Source organism: Elephantulus edwardii, unplaced genomic scaffold (assembly GCF_000299155.1).
Source record: "Elephantulus edwardii isolate Elephantulus edwardi_28Jun2011 unplaced genomic scaffold, EleEdw1.0 scaffold00094, whole genome shotgun sequence".
Lineage (NCBI taxonomy): Eukaryota > Metazoa > Chordata > Mammalia > Macroscelidea > Macroscelididae > Elephantulus > Elephantulus edwardii.
This window is the reverse complement of record NW_006399844.1, coordinates 10493625-10512780: the sequence shown is the minus strand read 5'-3', so window position 1 is coordinate 10512780 and position 19156 is coordinate 10493625. Positions and strand designations below refer to the sequence as shown.

The 19156-nt window shown below is 41.5% G+C and overlaps 1 protein-coding gene and 2 pseudogenes across 1 annotated transcript in view; 1 reads left to right on the top strand and 2 right to left on the bottom strand.

Moving 5' to 3' along the window:
• Positions 1-19156, bottom strand: part of VPS53 (vacuolar protein sorting 53 homolog (S. cerevisiae)) — a 172429-nt gene that overhangs the window by 121500 nt on the left and 31773 nt on the right. The window contains exon 5 of the mRNA XM_006891010.1: positions 2510-2596. Within this exon, the coding sequence (XP_006891072.1) occupies positions 2510-2596 (87 nt within the window). The remainder of the gene's footprint in view (positions 1-2509; positions 2597-19156) is intronic.
• LOC102866352 lies at positions 6756-8770 on the bottom strand (annotated as a pseudogene).
• LOC102847340 lies at positions 9280-10035 on the top strand (annotated as a pseudogene).

Sequence of the window (19156 nt, the reverse complement as noted above, 5' to 3'; positions counted from 1 at the left end):
GCAGGTGACTCGACGGCACATAACAACAACAACATATATAAATCATATATATAACACTTATATATATAACATTTATATATGTAACACTTATATATACATATAACACATATATAACTTATATATATATATATAGTGACTCATAGTACAATAGCTCTAAAACCTGCTCTATCCTATGCCAACCTCATTGTCTCTGATACACCCACCTCCATTACCCCAGCCACAGAATTAATGCAACTCATCCAGGGTCTTCCGCTCTTGCACTGTCCTTCCACCCTCCAAAGTATGATGTTCCTCTCGGAGAACTGGTTCCTCTTTGCAATATGCCTAAGGTATGTCAGATAAAGCTTCAAAATCCTTCCTTGCTTCCAAGGAGTAGTCTGGTTTCACCCTCTCCAGGACAGACCTATTTGTTCTCCTAGCAGTCTATGGCATATTCAATATTCTTCTCTAGCACCAAAACTCAGAGGTATCAATTCTTCTATTTTCCTAGTCATTGTCCAGCTTTCTAATGCATATCAAGTTACTTGTGAAGACCATGGCCTAAATCAGACGCACCTTAGTTTCTATTCTGACATCATTGCTCTTTAGTTCTCTGGAGAGGCCCCTGACAGCAGATTTTCCCAATGCAATTCATCTTTTTATTTCCTGGCTGCTGGTACCAAGAGTGTTGCTTGTAGCACCACGCAAACTGAAGCTATTAATTATCTCAATCGCTTCACCATCTATCATGATCCTGCCAATCGCCCAGTGGTGAGAATTTTTATTTTCTTGATGTTGAGCTTCAAACCATATTGAAGGCTGCAGTCCTTGACCTTCTGCAGCAAATGCCTCAGTTTTGGCAAGCAAATACTATTAATAGTTACAAGGAACAGGTAGAAAGTAGAGAGAAGGAGTTAATTTTTAAGTCATATCTGGGAGTGTCACCTAATAAGCACACTTCAACAGTCCAAGGGGGTGCTGAGCATAGTGCACCCCAGGGGAAAGACAGCTCAAATGTAAATCCCTTTCTGATCACACACAAACTCCTCTCTATGCTATGTAACTCTGGGGTGAGTCAAGCATGCTAATCGTTATTTCTCCGATGAAAAAGCTCTTTCTCTTCAGCTCTTTGTTGACTACTGAAAGGCCTTATCACCATCTGCTTGTGAGTGAGAGTATGAAAAACTATCCATCAAAACAGCAACAACTCACACTTAACTCAGGGCTTGTGAATCATGCATTAGTTCACTGAATCTCACCGTTCCATGAGGTAGACATGACTATTAATTCTATTCACAAAAAAGAAGCTGAGGCATAGATAACGTGCTTAAGTTCACCCAATAAGTAAGTAGAGGAGTTGGGATCTAAACTCAGCCCAATTAGCATTAATGTCCTTCCAAAACCAACACAGAAATATCTGTGGAAGGTCTGCCCCTCTTACCCCACACCTTATATCCTGTTATATCTTGCTAAAGGGACAGCAAAGAGAACTGAAGAATATGTGGGCATGAGACCAGAGATATGCTCCTGGGGTGGACTATAAGAGGGAAAGCATCTGTAAGGGTTTAGGAGTTTTGTAACCAAGGAAATGTAGGGGGAAAAGAAATACTGTTATTAAGAAGAACTACTATTCCTAAGTAGTGCTCCATCAGGAGTTGTGCTACTAACTCAAAGATCACATCTCTATGGCAGTTCCAAAGATCACATCTCTATGGCAGTTCGAATCTACAAGAAGACCCAAAGACGAAAAATAGGAATCCTGTCCTGTAATTTACACCCTTGGAAACCATATGGAAGGTCTACTAGGAGTTGATTCCAACTCAATGGCAATGAGTTTGAGAGTTTTCTTCCCATTTGCAGAGCAGGTTTAGTAGTCCACTTGGCACTCTTCATCCACGTAATTCTCATGACAACCCTGTGAGGCAGGTGCTACTATCCTTATTTTACAGTTGATAAAACTAGAATTCAGAGTCATCACATTTCTCAGTCAGAATTTGAACTCGAGATCCAACGTCTAGCACTTCACAGTACCTGCCACAGAGCCAGAATGTGGATACTCAACTCTTAGTCAGCAGAGGGGTCTTCTGTGGGTAGGGCCAGAGAACTTCTAAACCAAAGCTACAAGCATGCATCCTGGACAGACTATGCCCCACCTCCATGTGGGGTGCTGCACAGAGCTCCAGCTTTCATGTGATACCAAGTTATACAGTGTAAATCTCAATTGAGAAATGCGTGATATAAACAAAAGCTAGAGGGGAAAAAATCCAAAATGACTAGGAAACTATTTTTGGAAAAGGCAAAAAAGGAAACTTGTATTTAGAAACAGGGCTGCGAATATAGGGTAGCAGAGGCGGTGAGTCATGGCGTGTCTAGTGGCTGCTGGAGAATGGAGCTGGAACGCACGCACATGCATTCGCTACTGAGATGCACGACCACTGTGGCTGACAGGAGGTGGGAGAGAAAGCCATTCATCAGTGAGACCAGCGGAGAGGCGAAGCCCTCTCTGAAAACGTGAGAGATCTCAACTCACCATCTGCTCTGATTTTTCGGCTTTGTCTTTGATGTCTTTGATTTTGCCAAAGAGTTGCTGAATCGCTTTCTGGGCCTCCTCAAGTGCCTGGAGTAAAAGAAGGGAAAAAAGAGAAGCAGCACAAGACCACGTCAGTCGTTACACTAGAACCAATTCCAGCAGCAAAAGAAAATCATCATTCAGCTCATGTGAATTATTGCACTCATCTTAACAATTCTACGGTATAAAACAGCAGACACAACTACAGTCTAGCATTTGGGTACGAGGAAATACTCAAGACTCTCACTAACCTGCATTAGAAAATTGTAATTTGAAAATGAAACTACTTCCCTCTATGTTGGTGACGCTACATGACAAACATAACATGCATATGTGTATATGTGCGTGTGGAGGTGTAGGTATGTGCACATGCACACGCAGTAACCTTCAAAGTCTGTAGAGTGGCAGGTAGCTCCAGCTGGAGGGGGAGGAGCTCTGTATTCTGGAAGTCCCGGATGACTCTGTCTCCCCAAGCATTTAGGTTACGCCAGAAATGGTGGCAAACCTTAAAGACACTTACAATACCCCATTTGGAAACCAATGAAGTTCGAAAGGGACCCTTAAAGTTAATGGCGAGCCAAATGTTTCTACTGAAATAAAACCTGACAAAGATGGATGGATGCTACATACTGGAAGCAGCTCTTGTGAAGAGGGATGGAACAACAGGATTTATGAAGGTACTAAAGCCACACACTTAGAACCTAAGTACTTCTTAAAGGTGCAGCAGACACCAAAAGAACCCATGCTTCACTCCCCCAAAGCACTTCATGTACTCTGGACCTTAAGTGGCTTGTCTTAGAAAGAATCCCTGGTTAAGTGCTCAGCTGCTAGCAGGATTGGTGGTCTGAACCCATCAGCTGCCCCACAGGAAAAAGATGTAGCAGTCTGTTTCAGTAAAGATTTACAGCCTTGGAAAGTGTATGTGACAGTTCTATTCCATCCTGTAGGGCCACTATGAGTCAGTGTGGACTTGACAGCAGAGGGTTTCATTTGGGTTTTGTCTCAAATAGCCTTTACCAGTGTCCCCAAGGCAATCCCAGCTGTTGGCAACCTCATGTGTGTCAGAGCAGAACTGTGCTCTACAGAGTTTTCAATGGCTGATATTTCTGAAGTAGATCACCAGGTCTTTATTCTGAGGTTGCCTCTGTCTGGACTAAAACCAACCATCCACTTAGCAGCCCTGTAGAAGTGTAATGCTGAGGGCAGTGCAAGTCGAGAACTGTGTGTGGCCATCTTCATCTCCACAGGGACGTGGGCAGGCCTCTCTGAGAAGACCCTGTCACAGCAGAGAGCAAAACACAGAGGAAGAAGAATGTTGAAGCTCTGACACCATCATTTGAGCATCTGCACTCAGCTGTACCTAACGCAAGGGCTACCGCTAGACTTTTTCACTTAAGGGGGGGGAGAAGAAGAAAAAACGGGAGGGGGGAATATTCCAAAAAGGAAACGTAAATTGGCTTCCTCTGCAGGAAATTCCTTCCCTGGTAGAGGTCAGAATTACACTTCCCTCTCCTTCTGGAATTTCCCAGGTTGTCTACATCTTTGGATTGGAGGATTCCTTTCTTATTCTGAAATTCTTTACCATGGGTTGTATAAGGAAGGAGTGAATATGGAGAATTTTGTTTTTCAATATGGTAAATATTCACAATCCCACTGTGTCAAGCTGGCCCCGACTCCTTCAGATTTCCAAGACTATAAACCTTCACAGGAAGACATTACTCATCTTTCTCCCTTGGTAGACTCAAATTGTCAACCGCTTGGTTAACAGCCCAATATGTTACACATTAGGCCACCCAGGGCTCCATGTTAAAGGTGCTCAGACTATGTGATATCAAGCAGAGATAGCAAATTGAATATATGAGTCAGAAGCTTAGCAAGAGATGAAAAGATGAGCTCTAAATTTAGAAGTCAGCAGTTTATTGTTAATCTTGAACCCTCAGTACAAGAAGGTATCATCTAGAGAACAGCACTGTAATTCCCAGCAGCCTAGACAGAAGGTGAGGAAGCAGCAGAGAAGACTGCCAGCGACAAGAGAAGAACACTGGGACTGTGGGGTCAGAGAAAGCAAACAGGGGTCTGAAGGAGGAGGGAAAGTTTAACCTTGTCTAATGTTGTTGAAAATTCATCTACCATCAGGAGAGAGAACTTGTCATTGAATCTGACAACGGGGAAAGCTCTGGTGAGGCTGGCAAGACCAGTTCTAGTGAAGATGAGGGAACAGAAGGAGACAGTGATGAACATGGGCCAATCCAGTCTGTCACTTGTTTTTGTAAATAACGGTTTTCTTAGAAGGTGCACTCATTTATGTACTACCTGTGGCTGTTTTCACTATACAATGACAGATATAAGTAGCTGTAACAGAGTAGAAAGTCAAAAAATACCTGCTCAGTAGCCCTTACCAGAAAAAGGTTGCCGACCTATGTTACAGATTGTTCTTTTTCAGGGAAAGGGTCTCTATCCCAAGTTCACTCTTATTCTTACTCTGGATTCCTTCCCAAGACTACCTGTGCCAAAGAGACCACTCTTTTCCTTCCAGCTAACAAGTAAGACTCACACCATCTTAGATTTCACAGTCTTAAAGAAAGATAAACTCTCTGCCAGGTTTTTGGGGAGGTTTTTTTCAGGATGGAATATTTGTGCTTACTATAATAGCGTACTAAAGCTAAGAAAATGTAATTCATTTTCCAGAGTTAAAAAGTTCTTCTTACAGCATTCACTCCTCCATAGAAGTGCATTTTCAGTGTATACCCTAATATCTCGTATCTCACCTCTAATACTCAATTTAATAGGAAGAGAGGTTTTGTAACTTAAGGAATCAAAGGTTTGTATACAAAAGGTTAAGATTTTCTTTTAAAAAATAATACTGAAATAACCCTTACTACATGACTAATCAGAAAGTGGCTGAAAGACAGAAACTGCCACTGTCCCTTGTTGTCGCCGTGTACTGTAGAGTCGGAACTGACCCAAAGCTGACCCTCCAGCGGGTTTTCAAAGACATTTATTTAATCATTACCCTGGAAGATTCAGCAAAGTCAATTACACTATCTCTATATTTCTGTATATCAATAACTATGACAATTCTGCCTAACTTTCTTACTCTCCTGAAGTAGACCGTGAACAGGCCACCACAGTCATAGTCATGGGAGCACAAGCTAAGTGGCACAAAACATAGTACAGATCCCACTGCTTTTTTCTCCTCCCCTTCTTCCCTCCTGTTCGCATAGAAAGGGGGATCTAATCCCACAAAAATGCCTTAAGAAATAAATACTCCCTCTTGTTCCTTGTTGCTGTTATGTGCCCTCAAGTTGCCTGCGACCCATAGTGACTCTATGTACAGCATCTCTGAGCCAGTCTCACTAATTCTGACACACCAATTTTCATTGCCCCAGTTACTGTTATCAGTCCATCTCATCCGGGGTCTTCCTCTCCTGCACTGTCCCCTAACCCTTCCAAGCATGATGTCCTTCTCCAAGGACCGATCTCTTCTAGCCACATGCCCAAAGTATATGAGATGGAGCTTTAAAACCTACCTTCCAAGGAGAAACTTGGTTTCACCCTCTCCAAGACAGACCTATTTGTTTTCTTAGCAGACCATGGTATGTTCAAGACTCTTCTCCAGCACCACAGTTCAAAGGGAATCAATTCTTCTTCTGTCCTCCTTAGTCATTGTTCAGCTCTCTGGAGCATAACAAATAATTGTGAAGGCCTGCCTTTATAAGGAGAAATGTGGCAATCAGGATTGGAGGAAGAATCATCAACAAACTATGTTATGCCAATGATACAACCTTGTGCTGAAACTGAAGAAGACCTGAAACTCTTGCTGCAGAAGGTCAAGGACTGTAGTTTTCAATATGGATTAAACCTCAACATCAAGAAGACAAAGATTCTCACCACTGGGCCAATGGGCAGCACCACGAAAGATGGAGGAGAGATTGAGGTCGTCAACAATTACAGTTTGCTTGGCTCCACAATCAACACTCTTTTTTTTTTTTTTTTTTGGCTGAGTACAATGTACTTTATTGATAGTACATGACAAGATGGGCTCTCCAAGCCCCTCCCCTTTCTCTGGGGGATTTGATGGGAACTTGTGTCAAGGATGTGAGATTCTCAGTGTGTGGGAGGATCAAGTTGGGGCAAGGACTCCCCAGCAGCTGAGGGTCTCTCTCTCTTCTAGTGCTGTTGCTGGAGCTGCTGTTCCAAGGGGCTCTTACTCTTTGGAGGCCATGTGAACCATCAGGTCGACCACCTGGTTGCTGTGGCCAAATTCATTGTCATACCAGGAAATGTGTTTGACAAAGTGGTCACTCAGAGCAATGCCAGCCCCAGCATCAAAGGTCGAAGAGTGGGTGTCACTATTAAAGTCACAGGAGACAACCTGGTCTTCAGTGTATCCCAGGATGCCCTTGAGGGGCCCTTCTGATGCCTGCTTTACCACTTTCTTGATGTCATCATATTTGGCAGCTTTCTCCAGATGGCAGGTCAGGTCCACAACTGACACATTGGGAGTGGAGACACAGAAAGTCATGCCAGTAAGTTTCCCATTCAGTTCAGGGATGACCTTGCCCACAGCCTTGGCAGCACCAGTAGATCGCAGGGATGATGTTCTGGGTAGCTCCACGGCCATCATGCCACAGCTTTCCAGAGGGGCCATCCACAGTCTTCTGGGTGGCAGTGATGGCATGGACTGTAGTCATGAGTCCCTCTACAATGCCGAAGTTGTCATGGATGACCTTGGCCAGGGGAGCCAAGCAGTTGGTGGTGCAGGAGGCATTGCTGACAATCTTGAGAGAGTTGTCATACTTTTCATGGTTCATGCCCATCACAAACATGGGGGCATCGGCAGAAGGAGCAGAGATGATTCCCCGTTGGGCACCACCCTTTAAGTGAGCCCCAGCCTTCTCCAAGGTTGTGAAGACACCAGTGGACTCCCCAACATACTCAGCACCAGCATCACCCCACTTTATGTTGGCAGGATCTTGCTCCTGGAAGATAGTGATAACTTTCCCATTGATGACCAGCTTCCCATTCTCAGCCTTGACAGTGCTGCTGAACTTGCCATGGGTGGAACCATACTGAAACATATAGACCATGTAGTTGAGGTCAATGAAGGGATCATTGATGGTGACAACATCCACTCTGCCAGAGTGAAAAGCAGCCCGGGTGACCAGGTGCCCAATGTGGCCAAATCCGTTTACTCTGACCTTCACCATCGTGTCTCAGGGATGCAGCTGAGGCTGCACAAGAAGAGAGGGCAATCTGGATCGATGAGGAGCAGAGAGTCACAATCAACACTCTTAACATCAGCAATCAGGAAATCAAGACATGAACTGCATTGGGAAAATCTGCTGTCAGGGACCTCCTCTTGCTCTATCAGAAAATTATGTAGCTTTTATCCTGTGGATCCACAAGGAGCCTTCAGATTTCTTTTCTTCCCCCACTCCCCCCATAAGGTATTATATTTTTTATCGAATGTCTCATCACTTACAGTCTGTTTGCTACTTCTTTGGGGTTCTTGGTGAGTGTTTAACACAGAGAAAATTCTGGAGCAGGCTCTTAATCCTAACATCTCTAAATTTAGAGACCCACCAAAAAATCTCTCCATTTGAATACCTTATTTGATCTCTGGCCCAAGTATTCAGCTTTGAAGGAGTTTTGTCATCTATTCCCTGAACAAGTAAGGATACCTGGGATCTGGCAGGCCTTGCTCCACTCCCCAGACCATCTCTCTCACAGCATTGCTGATCTCATGGCGGGATTATATGCACAGCAGACACCCAGGAAACACTTGTCGTTTGTAGTGGTTCATACAGCTTGTGCAATCAGTTTCTGGAGATCCAAGGACAATAAATGCAAATTGCCAAGGACCCGGAAACACACCCCATACTTCTGCAGTTTCTCTTGTTCTTCCATCACGTGGCTGAACTTCTGCTGGGCCAGATCCATTAGCCTGTCTACCTCATTCTTGGAGTGTTTGAAGTTCCCAATGCTTAACGCATAGACTGTCACCTCCAGGATGTCCATGTTCAAACACCAGCGCAGAGTCTTAGCTAGCTTGCTGAAGCCTTGTGAATGTCCCTCGTGGCATTCCACCTGGCACTTCTTGGAATAGTGTTGGTTCCCATCCATTATAAATGCAATGTGTCTGGACATTGGACTTGTCTCTAAGATGTTGGCACAGAACCGCTCCCACAGTGAGAACTCTCTTTCCTTGCTCCATGACATCTTGCCCTGTGAGAAAATCTTTTTCAGAACAAGACACTTAATCACGTAACCTTGCTGCTCAACCAGCCCAACTCAGCACCTATCCGGCTCCCTTCTGATGAGCCTTCAGATTTTAAACTGAAGAGCTCATCTTCTGCTGTTGCAAGAAGGAGAAAAAGAATGCTTGTTTTAGGAAGAATATTGTAGCTTTATACACTTCTTAGGGGGGAAAAAAAGAAAGTAATATAGTCAAGTGTCTGGGACATCCGAATCTGGAGGACTTGAAGCATTTACTAGAGAAGGTCAAGGGCTACAGTCTTCAATATGGGTTGCATCTCAACATCAAGGAAACTTAAGATCCTCACCACCAGGTCAACAGGCAGCATCATGATAGATGGAGAAGATTGAAGTTGTTAACAATTTCACAACCCTTGATCCACAATCAACACCCTTGGCACCAACAGTCAGGAAATCAAAAGGAAACTTGTGCTTTTTTTCGTGGCACCAAAGGGGCAACTGGCTGCTCCATCATGAAGCTGACCATCTCCTGCCCAGACACTGGCTGCCAGAAACTCACTGAAGTGGATGATGAACGCAAACTTCGTACATTTTATGAGAAGCGACTGGCCACGACATTGTTGCTCTCCTGGTGATGAGTGCAAGGAACAGGTTGTCCAGGTCAGTGCAAGGAACAGGTTGTCCAGGTCAGTGGTGGAAATGGCAAACAAGGTCTGCTCATGAAGTAGGGTGTCCTGACCCATGGCCGAGTTCACCTGCTATTGTATAAGGGGCAGACCACAAAGAACTAGAGAGAGGAAGTGCCAATCTGTCTGGGTTGCACTGTGGATGCCAATCTGAGTGTTCTCGACACGGTTGTGGGAGAAGGATAAAGGACAAAGGGAAGAAGCGTATCCCAGGACTGACTGCTAGTACTGTGCCTCATTGCCTGGGAACCAAAAAAGGCACCAGAATTCACACACTCTTCAATCTCTCTAAAGAAGAGGATGTCTGTCACTAAATTGTGAGAAAACCACTGAACAAAGAGGGCAAGAAACTCAGGACCAAAGCCCAGGATCCAGCGTCTTTTTATTCCACATCTGTAGCACAAGCGCAAGTGCATTTTGCTAAAGAAACAGCGCACTAAGAAGAATAAGGAGGAGGCTGCAGAGGACACTAAGCTTTTGGCCAGGAGAATGAAGGGAGTCAAAGAAAAATACCAGGAGCAGATCACCAGGAGACGGAGGCTGTCCTCTCTGAGAGCTTCTACCTCCAAATCTGAATCCTGTCAGAAATGGAATTTTCTATGTGTGGCAAATAAATAAGCTCACTTTTTTTTTTTAAAGACAAGTTGCATTGAGAAGATCTACTGTCAGGGACCTCTCCACAGTGCTAAGGAACAACACTGTCAGTCTAGAGTCTAAGGTGTGTCTGGTCCAGGCCATGGTCTTCTCAACTGCTTTCTATGCATCTGAGAGCTGGACAATGAATAAGGATGACAGAAGAACTGATGTCGCTGAGTACCAGAGAAGAGGTTGCTCCTCGGAAACAAGAATGTTGATGTTCCATCTCCAAACTTTGGGCGTTTTTTCGGGAGGGACCAGTCCTTGGAGAAGGACATCATGCTTGGCAGGGTAGAGGGTTAGCGCAGGAGAGGAAGATCCTGGATGAGATGAATTGACACAGTGACTGTGGCAATGTGTGCAAGAGATGGTGAAGTTGGCTCAGGATAGGGCAGGGTTCAGAGCTGCTGTACACAGGGCCGCTATGAGTGGTAGTCGACTAAATGGTTCATAACAACATAACAATAACAGTCAAGGTTACTGGGAAGAAAATAAGGTTCTTCCACTTACATGTATATATTTGTTCTCTTACTATTGTCTAGGAAAGCATTCTATTATATTAAAAGCAAGAATATTTAAACCAGCAGATAGGGATTGGAACCTTGATTTTGCATCTGTGATTCTGTCAAGCGACTCAGTCCCTAAGAAGCACAATTTCATTCTTTCTAAAATGGGAATAATATCACTTATATAAAAGACTTATCAAGAAGGAATACATGGCTTTACAGTGAACATCTCGGAACTGTTCATTTAGTCCTCCTCCCTCCTTTAGAAATCTTCCTCTAAGTATCTCTGCCTCACCAGGAAGCAGAACTGGACCAAGCTGAGCCAATCAGACTTCGATAATGTTTCAGAACTAAAATTCTAATTTATCAGCTGCTCCATGAGAGAAAGATGTGCAATCCCCTCTTACTCCCCTCCTCAGAGATGATCCACACCTCTGAAAACCCACTGGAGAGGAAGCTATGAGCGAGTTCTGCCTCAGCAACACACAACAACAACAACAAACTGAAAAAGCACATGTGTCTCTGTCTCTATGGTGGAAACCCCAGAATCTGAAACTTAATTGGAGAGAAGCAACGCCCCCACTAAGAGGAGGAGGCCACCTTGCAGCTAGAGATGACAGCGCCAACATACAGAGAGCCATATGCACAGGAGAATACATCACACTAAGTCCTGGCTTCAGATGTTTTATAAGTTCAGTTGTGACATCACTCTGCCAGTGATCTGATAGATCAGCTCCTTGAAAATAAGACACAAGAGGAGCCTTCTCAAAAAATCCCCCTTTTTGCCATAGCCAATTTTAATTGTTTTTGGGGTTGGTTTTAGTGTTTGGTTTTGTTGGGCTTTTTTTTTCTTCTTTAACACGTTACCACAAATGACGGAAAATGTGTTTCTAAGCATGGTCGTCAATTTAAAAAGTGTGTGGCCATGTGCTAACCAAGAGACTCCAAAGTGACCAGGTATATACATAATGCCCAGCTCATAAAAGAGATTCATTCAGTGAAAGTAATAATATTCTCAGACCTCCAGATGAAAATGGCCCTCCAGGTGTCAAAGGCTGGGAAGTCATCATCAGAGTTTTGTAAGCAAGGTGGCTAAGTGTAATCAGTTCTCAATAATACTAGAAGAATGTCTCCTTTACAGGGAGGATAGGGGGTCATTATGTTCAAAAGAAGTCATTTTCTGAAAGTTAAGTATAAATCTTTTGTTTAATAAAAAGTCAGTGTCCACTACTATTATTCTCTGTGCTAGATAGATATTGAGAGAAAAAGACCATTAGGCAGGGGGGATGTCTTTAAAGAGCTTCTAAGGTATATGTATAAAAAATTTAATAGCTATATGAGACAGAATGATAGTGGTGCATGAGTGAAGGCAGCCAGCATCACTGGGAAAGCAGAACCCTCAAGAGAGCAGAGAACTTGCTGAGAGCCACTGTCAGACCATGTCTGATTAGCCATAAACAGAGTCCCTTGTGACATCCTCTAATGATAAACACCTAAGGTTAAGTAGCCTTTCTGTATGCAAAACCCCTTCCTTTAATCAGACTGGTATTCCTGGTACCACTGTGAACTGTTGTTATGGAAACAGGGCATTATTACTAGCTGTAGAGGAAACAAGACATTACCAGCTGGGGAAGAGGCACTTTAAGAAGCTTCGACAACAGAGGAGGGAGAGATAAAAAAGAAATACATGATTAGGTATTATTGGCATGACAAGAGTCCAGAATAAGAGCTGCATAGTAAAGTGGAATGGGGGAGAGGGGTCTGTATAACAATAAAAGAATTTTTTCCCAAAGAAAAAAGCAAACTGGGGGTGTATCAGGGAGGAAAATGTGCAACAATGAATTAATGGAAATTCAAGTTCTCTATAAACTTTAATTAAAATCTCAGTAAGTTAAAAAAAGAAGCTTTGAAAATAATAACAATGCAGCCTATTCCCCACGATGGTGCCACATAATATCACGGATTACAGGGACCTCAGACACAGATGACCATACACACGGTATCATGCTTCCCTGTACGCTAGAACACACCAGGTACTTCTGCATCTGGCAGCCCTGGTCAAATGCCAGGTGAGAATCATCAGTGTTACCACTAATTCCTCCCTAGTCTACTCAGAACCCTTGAGTATAAAGGGGCTTTATTTAAACTATGGGTTTCTTTCCAAGTTTGTGAGCCAAAAGAACGTAAGGGCAAAGGGAGTCATTCTCACCTTATTTGTTAAAATGCTCTGTTCCACATAAGTTACTTTTATTTACGATTTCTGCAAGCCAGGTCCACTGAAAACGTGAACCAAGGAGTTCATTTTTATCGTTTTTTTAGGAGACAAGCCAGATGGTGAAATCACAAGACAAGACTGGGACACAAATTCAACAGTGTCCAAAGAAGACCAAACATTTGCACTTAACAGTCCTGCCTACATCTGTTATCACCCATAACTGAAAATATGTTAGTCCTGAAATGGTTTGGGGCGGTGAGTGCATTCATGCACAGCTTCCTTTGATGAAATACAACCCTTGAGGAGGAGTGCATTTAAAGCAACAATGTCAAATGGCAAAAGATGGAGGAAATGTTTAAGCAGAAATCACAGACACTGTCATTGAATAAGAGGCACAAAAAATTCAATACTTTAGGAAATGAGGCACATTTGAAGGAAAAACTTGTCCAAGTTTAGTAAAGGACAACTTTCCACAAATAGCTAGCTCTGCTCTGATGCCAAGTTAAGCTAGTTATTACTTTATTTGAATGCTCCATACCTTAATATTATTCTCTTTTTATTCACTAACTCTCAATTACATTTCGAGTCTTCATCCAAAGGAAAACATCCTTTTGTGGTTGACGCCTGCATGTTCTTTCAGCTCATTTTTTAAAATATCTTCTGTGCCAAATGTCTTAGAGGCTACAAGGCTCCCTGGGGCTTCATGAAAATGACTTTGATTCTCCTTCGTTTTCTTGAGGAACTCTCCGGTCTCTATACATTCAGGATCACATTGTGCAAAAGAAAGGAGATTTCTTTTGCCCTGGAGCTCTTCTGGGGCTAATTCTGCTTAAAGGGAGCCAGATGATTAAAAAGGCCACAATCCAGCAAACAACAAATGCTGGTGGGGTTGTGGAGAGACTGGAACTCTTATTCACCGCTGGTGGAAATGTAAAATGGTACAGCCAAAATGGAAGGCAGTCTGGTGCTTTCTCAAAAAGTTGGAAATAGAAATATCATTTGACCCAGCAATTCCACTACTGGGAATATACCCTAAAGAAACCAGAGCCATGATTCAAACATATGTATGCACACCCAAGTTTATTTCTGCGTTATTCACAATAGCAAAATGATGGAAACAACCAAGTGTCCATCAATAATTGAATGGATAGAAAAACTATGATAGAGTATTACGCAGCATTGAAAAACAATGAACTCAAAAACGTTACACTGTTGGTGGGAGTGTAAAATGGTACAACCACTATGGATGGCTGTATGGAGCTTTCTCAAAAAGTTGGAAATAGAAATACCATTTGATCCAGCAATTCCATTACTGGGAATATACTCTAAAGAAACCAGAACTGCCACCCAAGCAGATATATGCACACCCATGTTTATTGTGGCTTTGTTCACAATAGCAAAGAGCTGGAAACAACCCAAGTGTCCATCAACAAACAAATGGCTAGAGAAGCTGTGGTATATTCACACAATGGAATACTACGCTGCATTAAAATATAAGGAACTCATGAAATATGATCCAAAATGGGTGACCTTGGAGGGCATTAGGCTGAGTGAAATATCTCAGTCACAAAAGGACAAATACTACATAGTGCTACGGTTGTAAAGCAGGTCTAACATCAGAGTTGGGGAAAACTAAGAGGGGATAAATAATGTATATTGAATTGAAATAGATGAGGGAGAGAACTTTTAGGAGGAATATATGATTTGGTATTATTGTCATAACAAGAGTCTAGAATGAAAGCTGCATAGTGTAGTGGACTGGGGGGAGGGGAGGATGGTATAATAATGAAAAAAGCTTTATTTTTTTACTTTTCAAAGAGTAAAGGGAACTGGGGGAAGGGGGGTGGGCAGGGAGGAAAGTGCACAACAATGAATGAATGGAAATCCAAAGTCTCTGCAAACTTTCATTAAAATTAAAAAAAAATTATACAACATGAGGGAGCCTGGAGGACATTATTCTGAGTGAAATATCTGTCACAAAAATACAAATACTGCTTAACATTGCTGTTATAAAATAAGACTTGAGGAGAGAATGAGAAAGGCTGGAGGGATAATGAACACTGCACTAGATCAGATGAGGAGAAGAATGATCTGAAAGGAATATATGACATGTATTATACGCATGACAACAATCTGGAACAAGGGGTGCACTACAGGGAGGGGGAAATGGGGGAAGAAAATGTGCAACAATGTCAAAATAAAACATGTTCTAAGTTTTAAACAAATAAATAATAAGGCCATAACCAGCTCCACGGTTTGAATTTTCTTGTGAACTAGTTAACTTCTCACGCTCCACAGTCAAAAAAAGTGGCTCCCAGCCTTGCTTTTAATGTGTGCCTTTTTTTTAAAGTACCTGTTCTAGATAAGCAAGTACCTTGCTGGAAATGGGGAGTCTGGATCCACTGAGGACGACTGTGGGCAAGTCACAGATCTATCTCTGTGAGACAGACAGAGTCTGTCTCATCAGTAAAATGAGGGGTTGAACGTCTACTTGGTTCAATTCTAATCTCTTGAAGGATCAAGTAAACCAATACATACAACAGTATTTTGCAGACTGGAACATAAAAATACAAGTATCATAATAAAATTAGAACTCTAGATCAAGACAAACAATTCAAAAGTATACCCTGCAAACAAAAGCAATTCAAAATGGTCTACAAGGTCAAATGCCTTTGCATAGTCAATAAAACACAAATAGACATCCTTTAGGTATTTTCTACTTTCAGCCAAGATCAATCTGACTTCAGCAGTAACATCCCTGGTGCACCAACACCTTCTATATCCAGCTTGAATTTCTAGTAGTTCTCCACTGATGTACTGTTCTAGCAATCTTTGAATAATCCTCAGCAATAGTTTGCCTACATGAGCCATTATTCAATAATTTCCACATTTTGTTTGGCTCACCTTTTTCTGGAATGGGAACAAATATGGATCTACTTCCATCAGTTGGCCGGATTGCCACTGTGTTTCTGGCACAACATAATGAATACATTCAGGTATGTTCTTAATTCTAAAGCTCTAAATAACAACTACAGAGCTATGACGGCAGTAATTAAGCACTTAACTGCTAGTGACAAGTCAAGAGTTTGAAGCCACTCACATTTCTCAGTGGGAGAAAGATGTGGACACCTGCTTCCATAGAGATGTATGACCCTGCAAACCCTAAAGGGTAGTTCTTTTTTTCTATAAAATCACTACGACTTGTTACTAACTGAACAGCAATGAGCTTGGCTTGAGTTTTGAATAATTTCTGGGCTGATCTTCCCATGAGACTATAACCCAGTCATGAGAAATCTCTACAGGTTAGAATCCACACTTAAGCATTTTTAAAAGTATAGGTTTAGGACTTATTAAAAGCAACTCTTAGACTAGTTTGAATGACAGCTTATGGGTGACAGGCGTCCATCTGTCAATAAGATCATGTAACCAGCAATAGCAAAGTTCAAAAGTGTGGTAAGGAATGAGGGTGAGTAATTATATCAGCAAAAAGCCCAATGCCACTGAGTCAATTCCAACTGATAACCACCCCACTGGGCATCGTGGAACTGCCCCATCCCCTTTCGAAGGCTGTAAGTCTTTACAGAAACAAGCAACACATTTTTCTCCAGCAGACTGGCTGGCGAGCTTGAACCTCTGACTTTTTGACTAGCAGCAAATGCTTTAACTGCTATTCCACCAGAGCTCCTGCAGAGACAGGGCAAAGATCCCTCAATTCAACTGTATAAAAGATACTGTTTATATCACAAACTTTACTTGTCAGTAAGGACATTACTAGTGGCATAATTCTTGTGTGCCTTCGAGTTGGAACCGACCCATAGTTGACCCTGCAGCAGGCTTTAAGAGCCCTCCAGCAGGTTTTCAGAGGCAGTTAATTGCACGGGAGGAGACTGTCCAACCTTTTCCTACAAAGCAGCTGGTAGATTTGAACCACATGCCTTTGAGATTGCCATGCAGCTTCTTACCACTAGGCCACCTGCGTTCCCCTAGTGGCATTAGTACTGGACTGCTAACTGCTCTGCTAAAGAAAGGTGGCCAGTTTCCTCCTATAAAAGTTTGAAGCCTTGGAAATCTGACGGTGGGTCGCCAGGTGTAAGAATCTAATAGCTATGAGGTTGGTTTTGCCTTTGGAAGATCAGCACCAAGAAAAGTAACCACAATGAGAATAGCATTAATATATTTTCCTTAACATTCACATTCTGGCTATCATATGCAACAAAGCATCTGTCCAAAGATTCCACACGAAGATATGAAACAGAATCCAGAAATTCTGGCATGTGATTGAAGATTCACAGATGATGATAAGCTCCTCATTCATTTTAGAGCTTTAATTCAGGCTACACACACCAAACTGAAACTGACTAAAAAGATATTATCTCTGGTTTTGCAGAACGAATCTCCTTACAAATGAGATCTCATAGCCAAAATCACAGTAAAGGAGATTTCACATATTACAGACTCCTGGAAATGGAAATCCTGACAGACTAACACTGTACTGAATCTGTGCTGTTCAAAACACTGAATTTCCATAGCGGAAGGAGAGACAAAAATGGAGACTGAGTTTTTACAAGAAGATAGAGTTTCAAATTCTCATCCATTATTCAGACATACCTGCATATATCAAATTCAGTATGTGACAAACGGTTTCAGAGATTTGAAGCTAAGAAAGCTTTGCACTGTCGGAAATCAGCATTGCAATAGTTATCATGTGCAACTTTAAGTTGGGGATGGAATTTTCCTTCTAAATTAAGACTACTAGCAGTCAATAGCAAGAGTAGTTTAGCTCAACCAACCTAAAAAATGTGCCTTGAGCATTATGTTCTTTTTAGGAACTATATACACGGGACCAAATTAACAAGAGCAACTTGGAAGTTTAGACAGGAACCTTAGAGAGCAGAGTATTTATGTTAATGAGGGAAGAATATCTCAAAAAAGGAAGGATTTGAAGATCATAACCAATGTCACTAAATTAAACAAGTAGAGACTATTGCTGAATTTTTGTTTTGCTGTATAGTCTCAATCATAACAACAAAATAAGTACACTTATATATACATGTTTATATATATTTATATATAAATAAACATGTTATTGAGTACCGAGAAGTTGAAACCAACCCGTAACTGACCCTACAGCAGGTTTTCAGAGACAATAAATACACAAAGGAGGAGATTGCCCATTTTCTCCCCACAGAGTTGCTGGTGGATTAAAACAGCATTAGAGATAGAGATAGAGAGATACAGAGATAGATATAGATATGGATATATATACACATATATATGTGTGTACATACAATATATACATATTATAATATATATAGCTGCATTGTCCTTTCATGTACTCATTGGATCTTTCCTAATTCCTAAACTCTCTGCCTTCACTTACCAGACTAGTGATTTCCCTCCCTGCACATAATGCTCCCCTCTTCCTGTTTTAGATTTTTACGCACATCTTACTATTTATCTTTCTATTTTTATAATAATGGTCTTATTTATTCTTTATGAGACCAATATAGATCGCTCAGCATAATGTTCTGTAAATATTCCCATATTATGTAGACCATATTACATAGCCATAGTTATAGTAACTGCCACCTCTGTGGAAATGGAGAGAAAAAACAATGAAATAGTTAACACTTTCAATCCTTTCTCCATCTATCATGATGCCCGTTACTCCAATGATGAGTATTTTTGTTTTGCTGATATTGAAATGAATTCATAATGAAGGTTTTTAGTGTCTGATTTTCAGTAGTAAATGTTTCAAATCTTCCTTACTTTCTGTAAGGAAAGTGTATTATCTACATAATGCAGGCTGTTGATGGTGATTCTTCTTAAATCTTTATGTCAACATTTTCTCCTGCTAAGTCAGCTTCTTGCTATTTGCTCAGCATTCAGATTAAATAAACATGGAGAAAGGATACAACCTTGACCACACTTTACCTGATTTTAAATTACGCATCTTTATTCTATTGAAAACTGTTTTTTGGTCTATAAAAAACATGCCTCTGGAAACTCTATGAATGTTCGTAAATGACAATAGTTATAGCAAGGCTTTAGGCCTTTTGTTCATAGGGCCGCTATGCATTGTGCTCAACTTAAACTTAACGGCAATCAACAACAGACTACCTGGATAAAAACTTTTGAATAAAAATGTATACTATTTTTCTTAAATATGTCATTTTAGATGAAATTGAAGGAAGGAGAATTATGGTATAAAAAATTGTTTCTTTTTAAGATTCCTTATCCATATGAATATTAACATACCTTTAAAAATTATCTCCATTTATGAGATAAAAGTTCTCCCAATGGAAAAAATATAATATTCAAGGAATAAAAAAATTAAAATAGTATT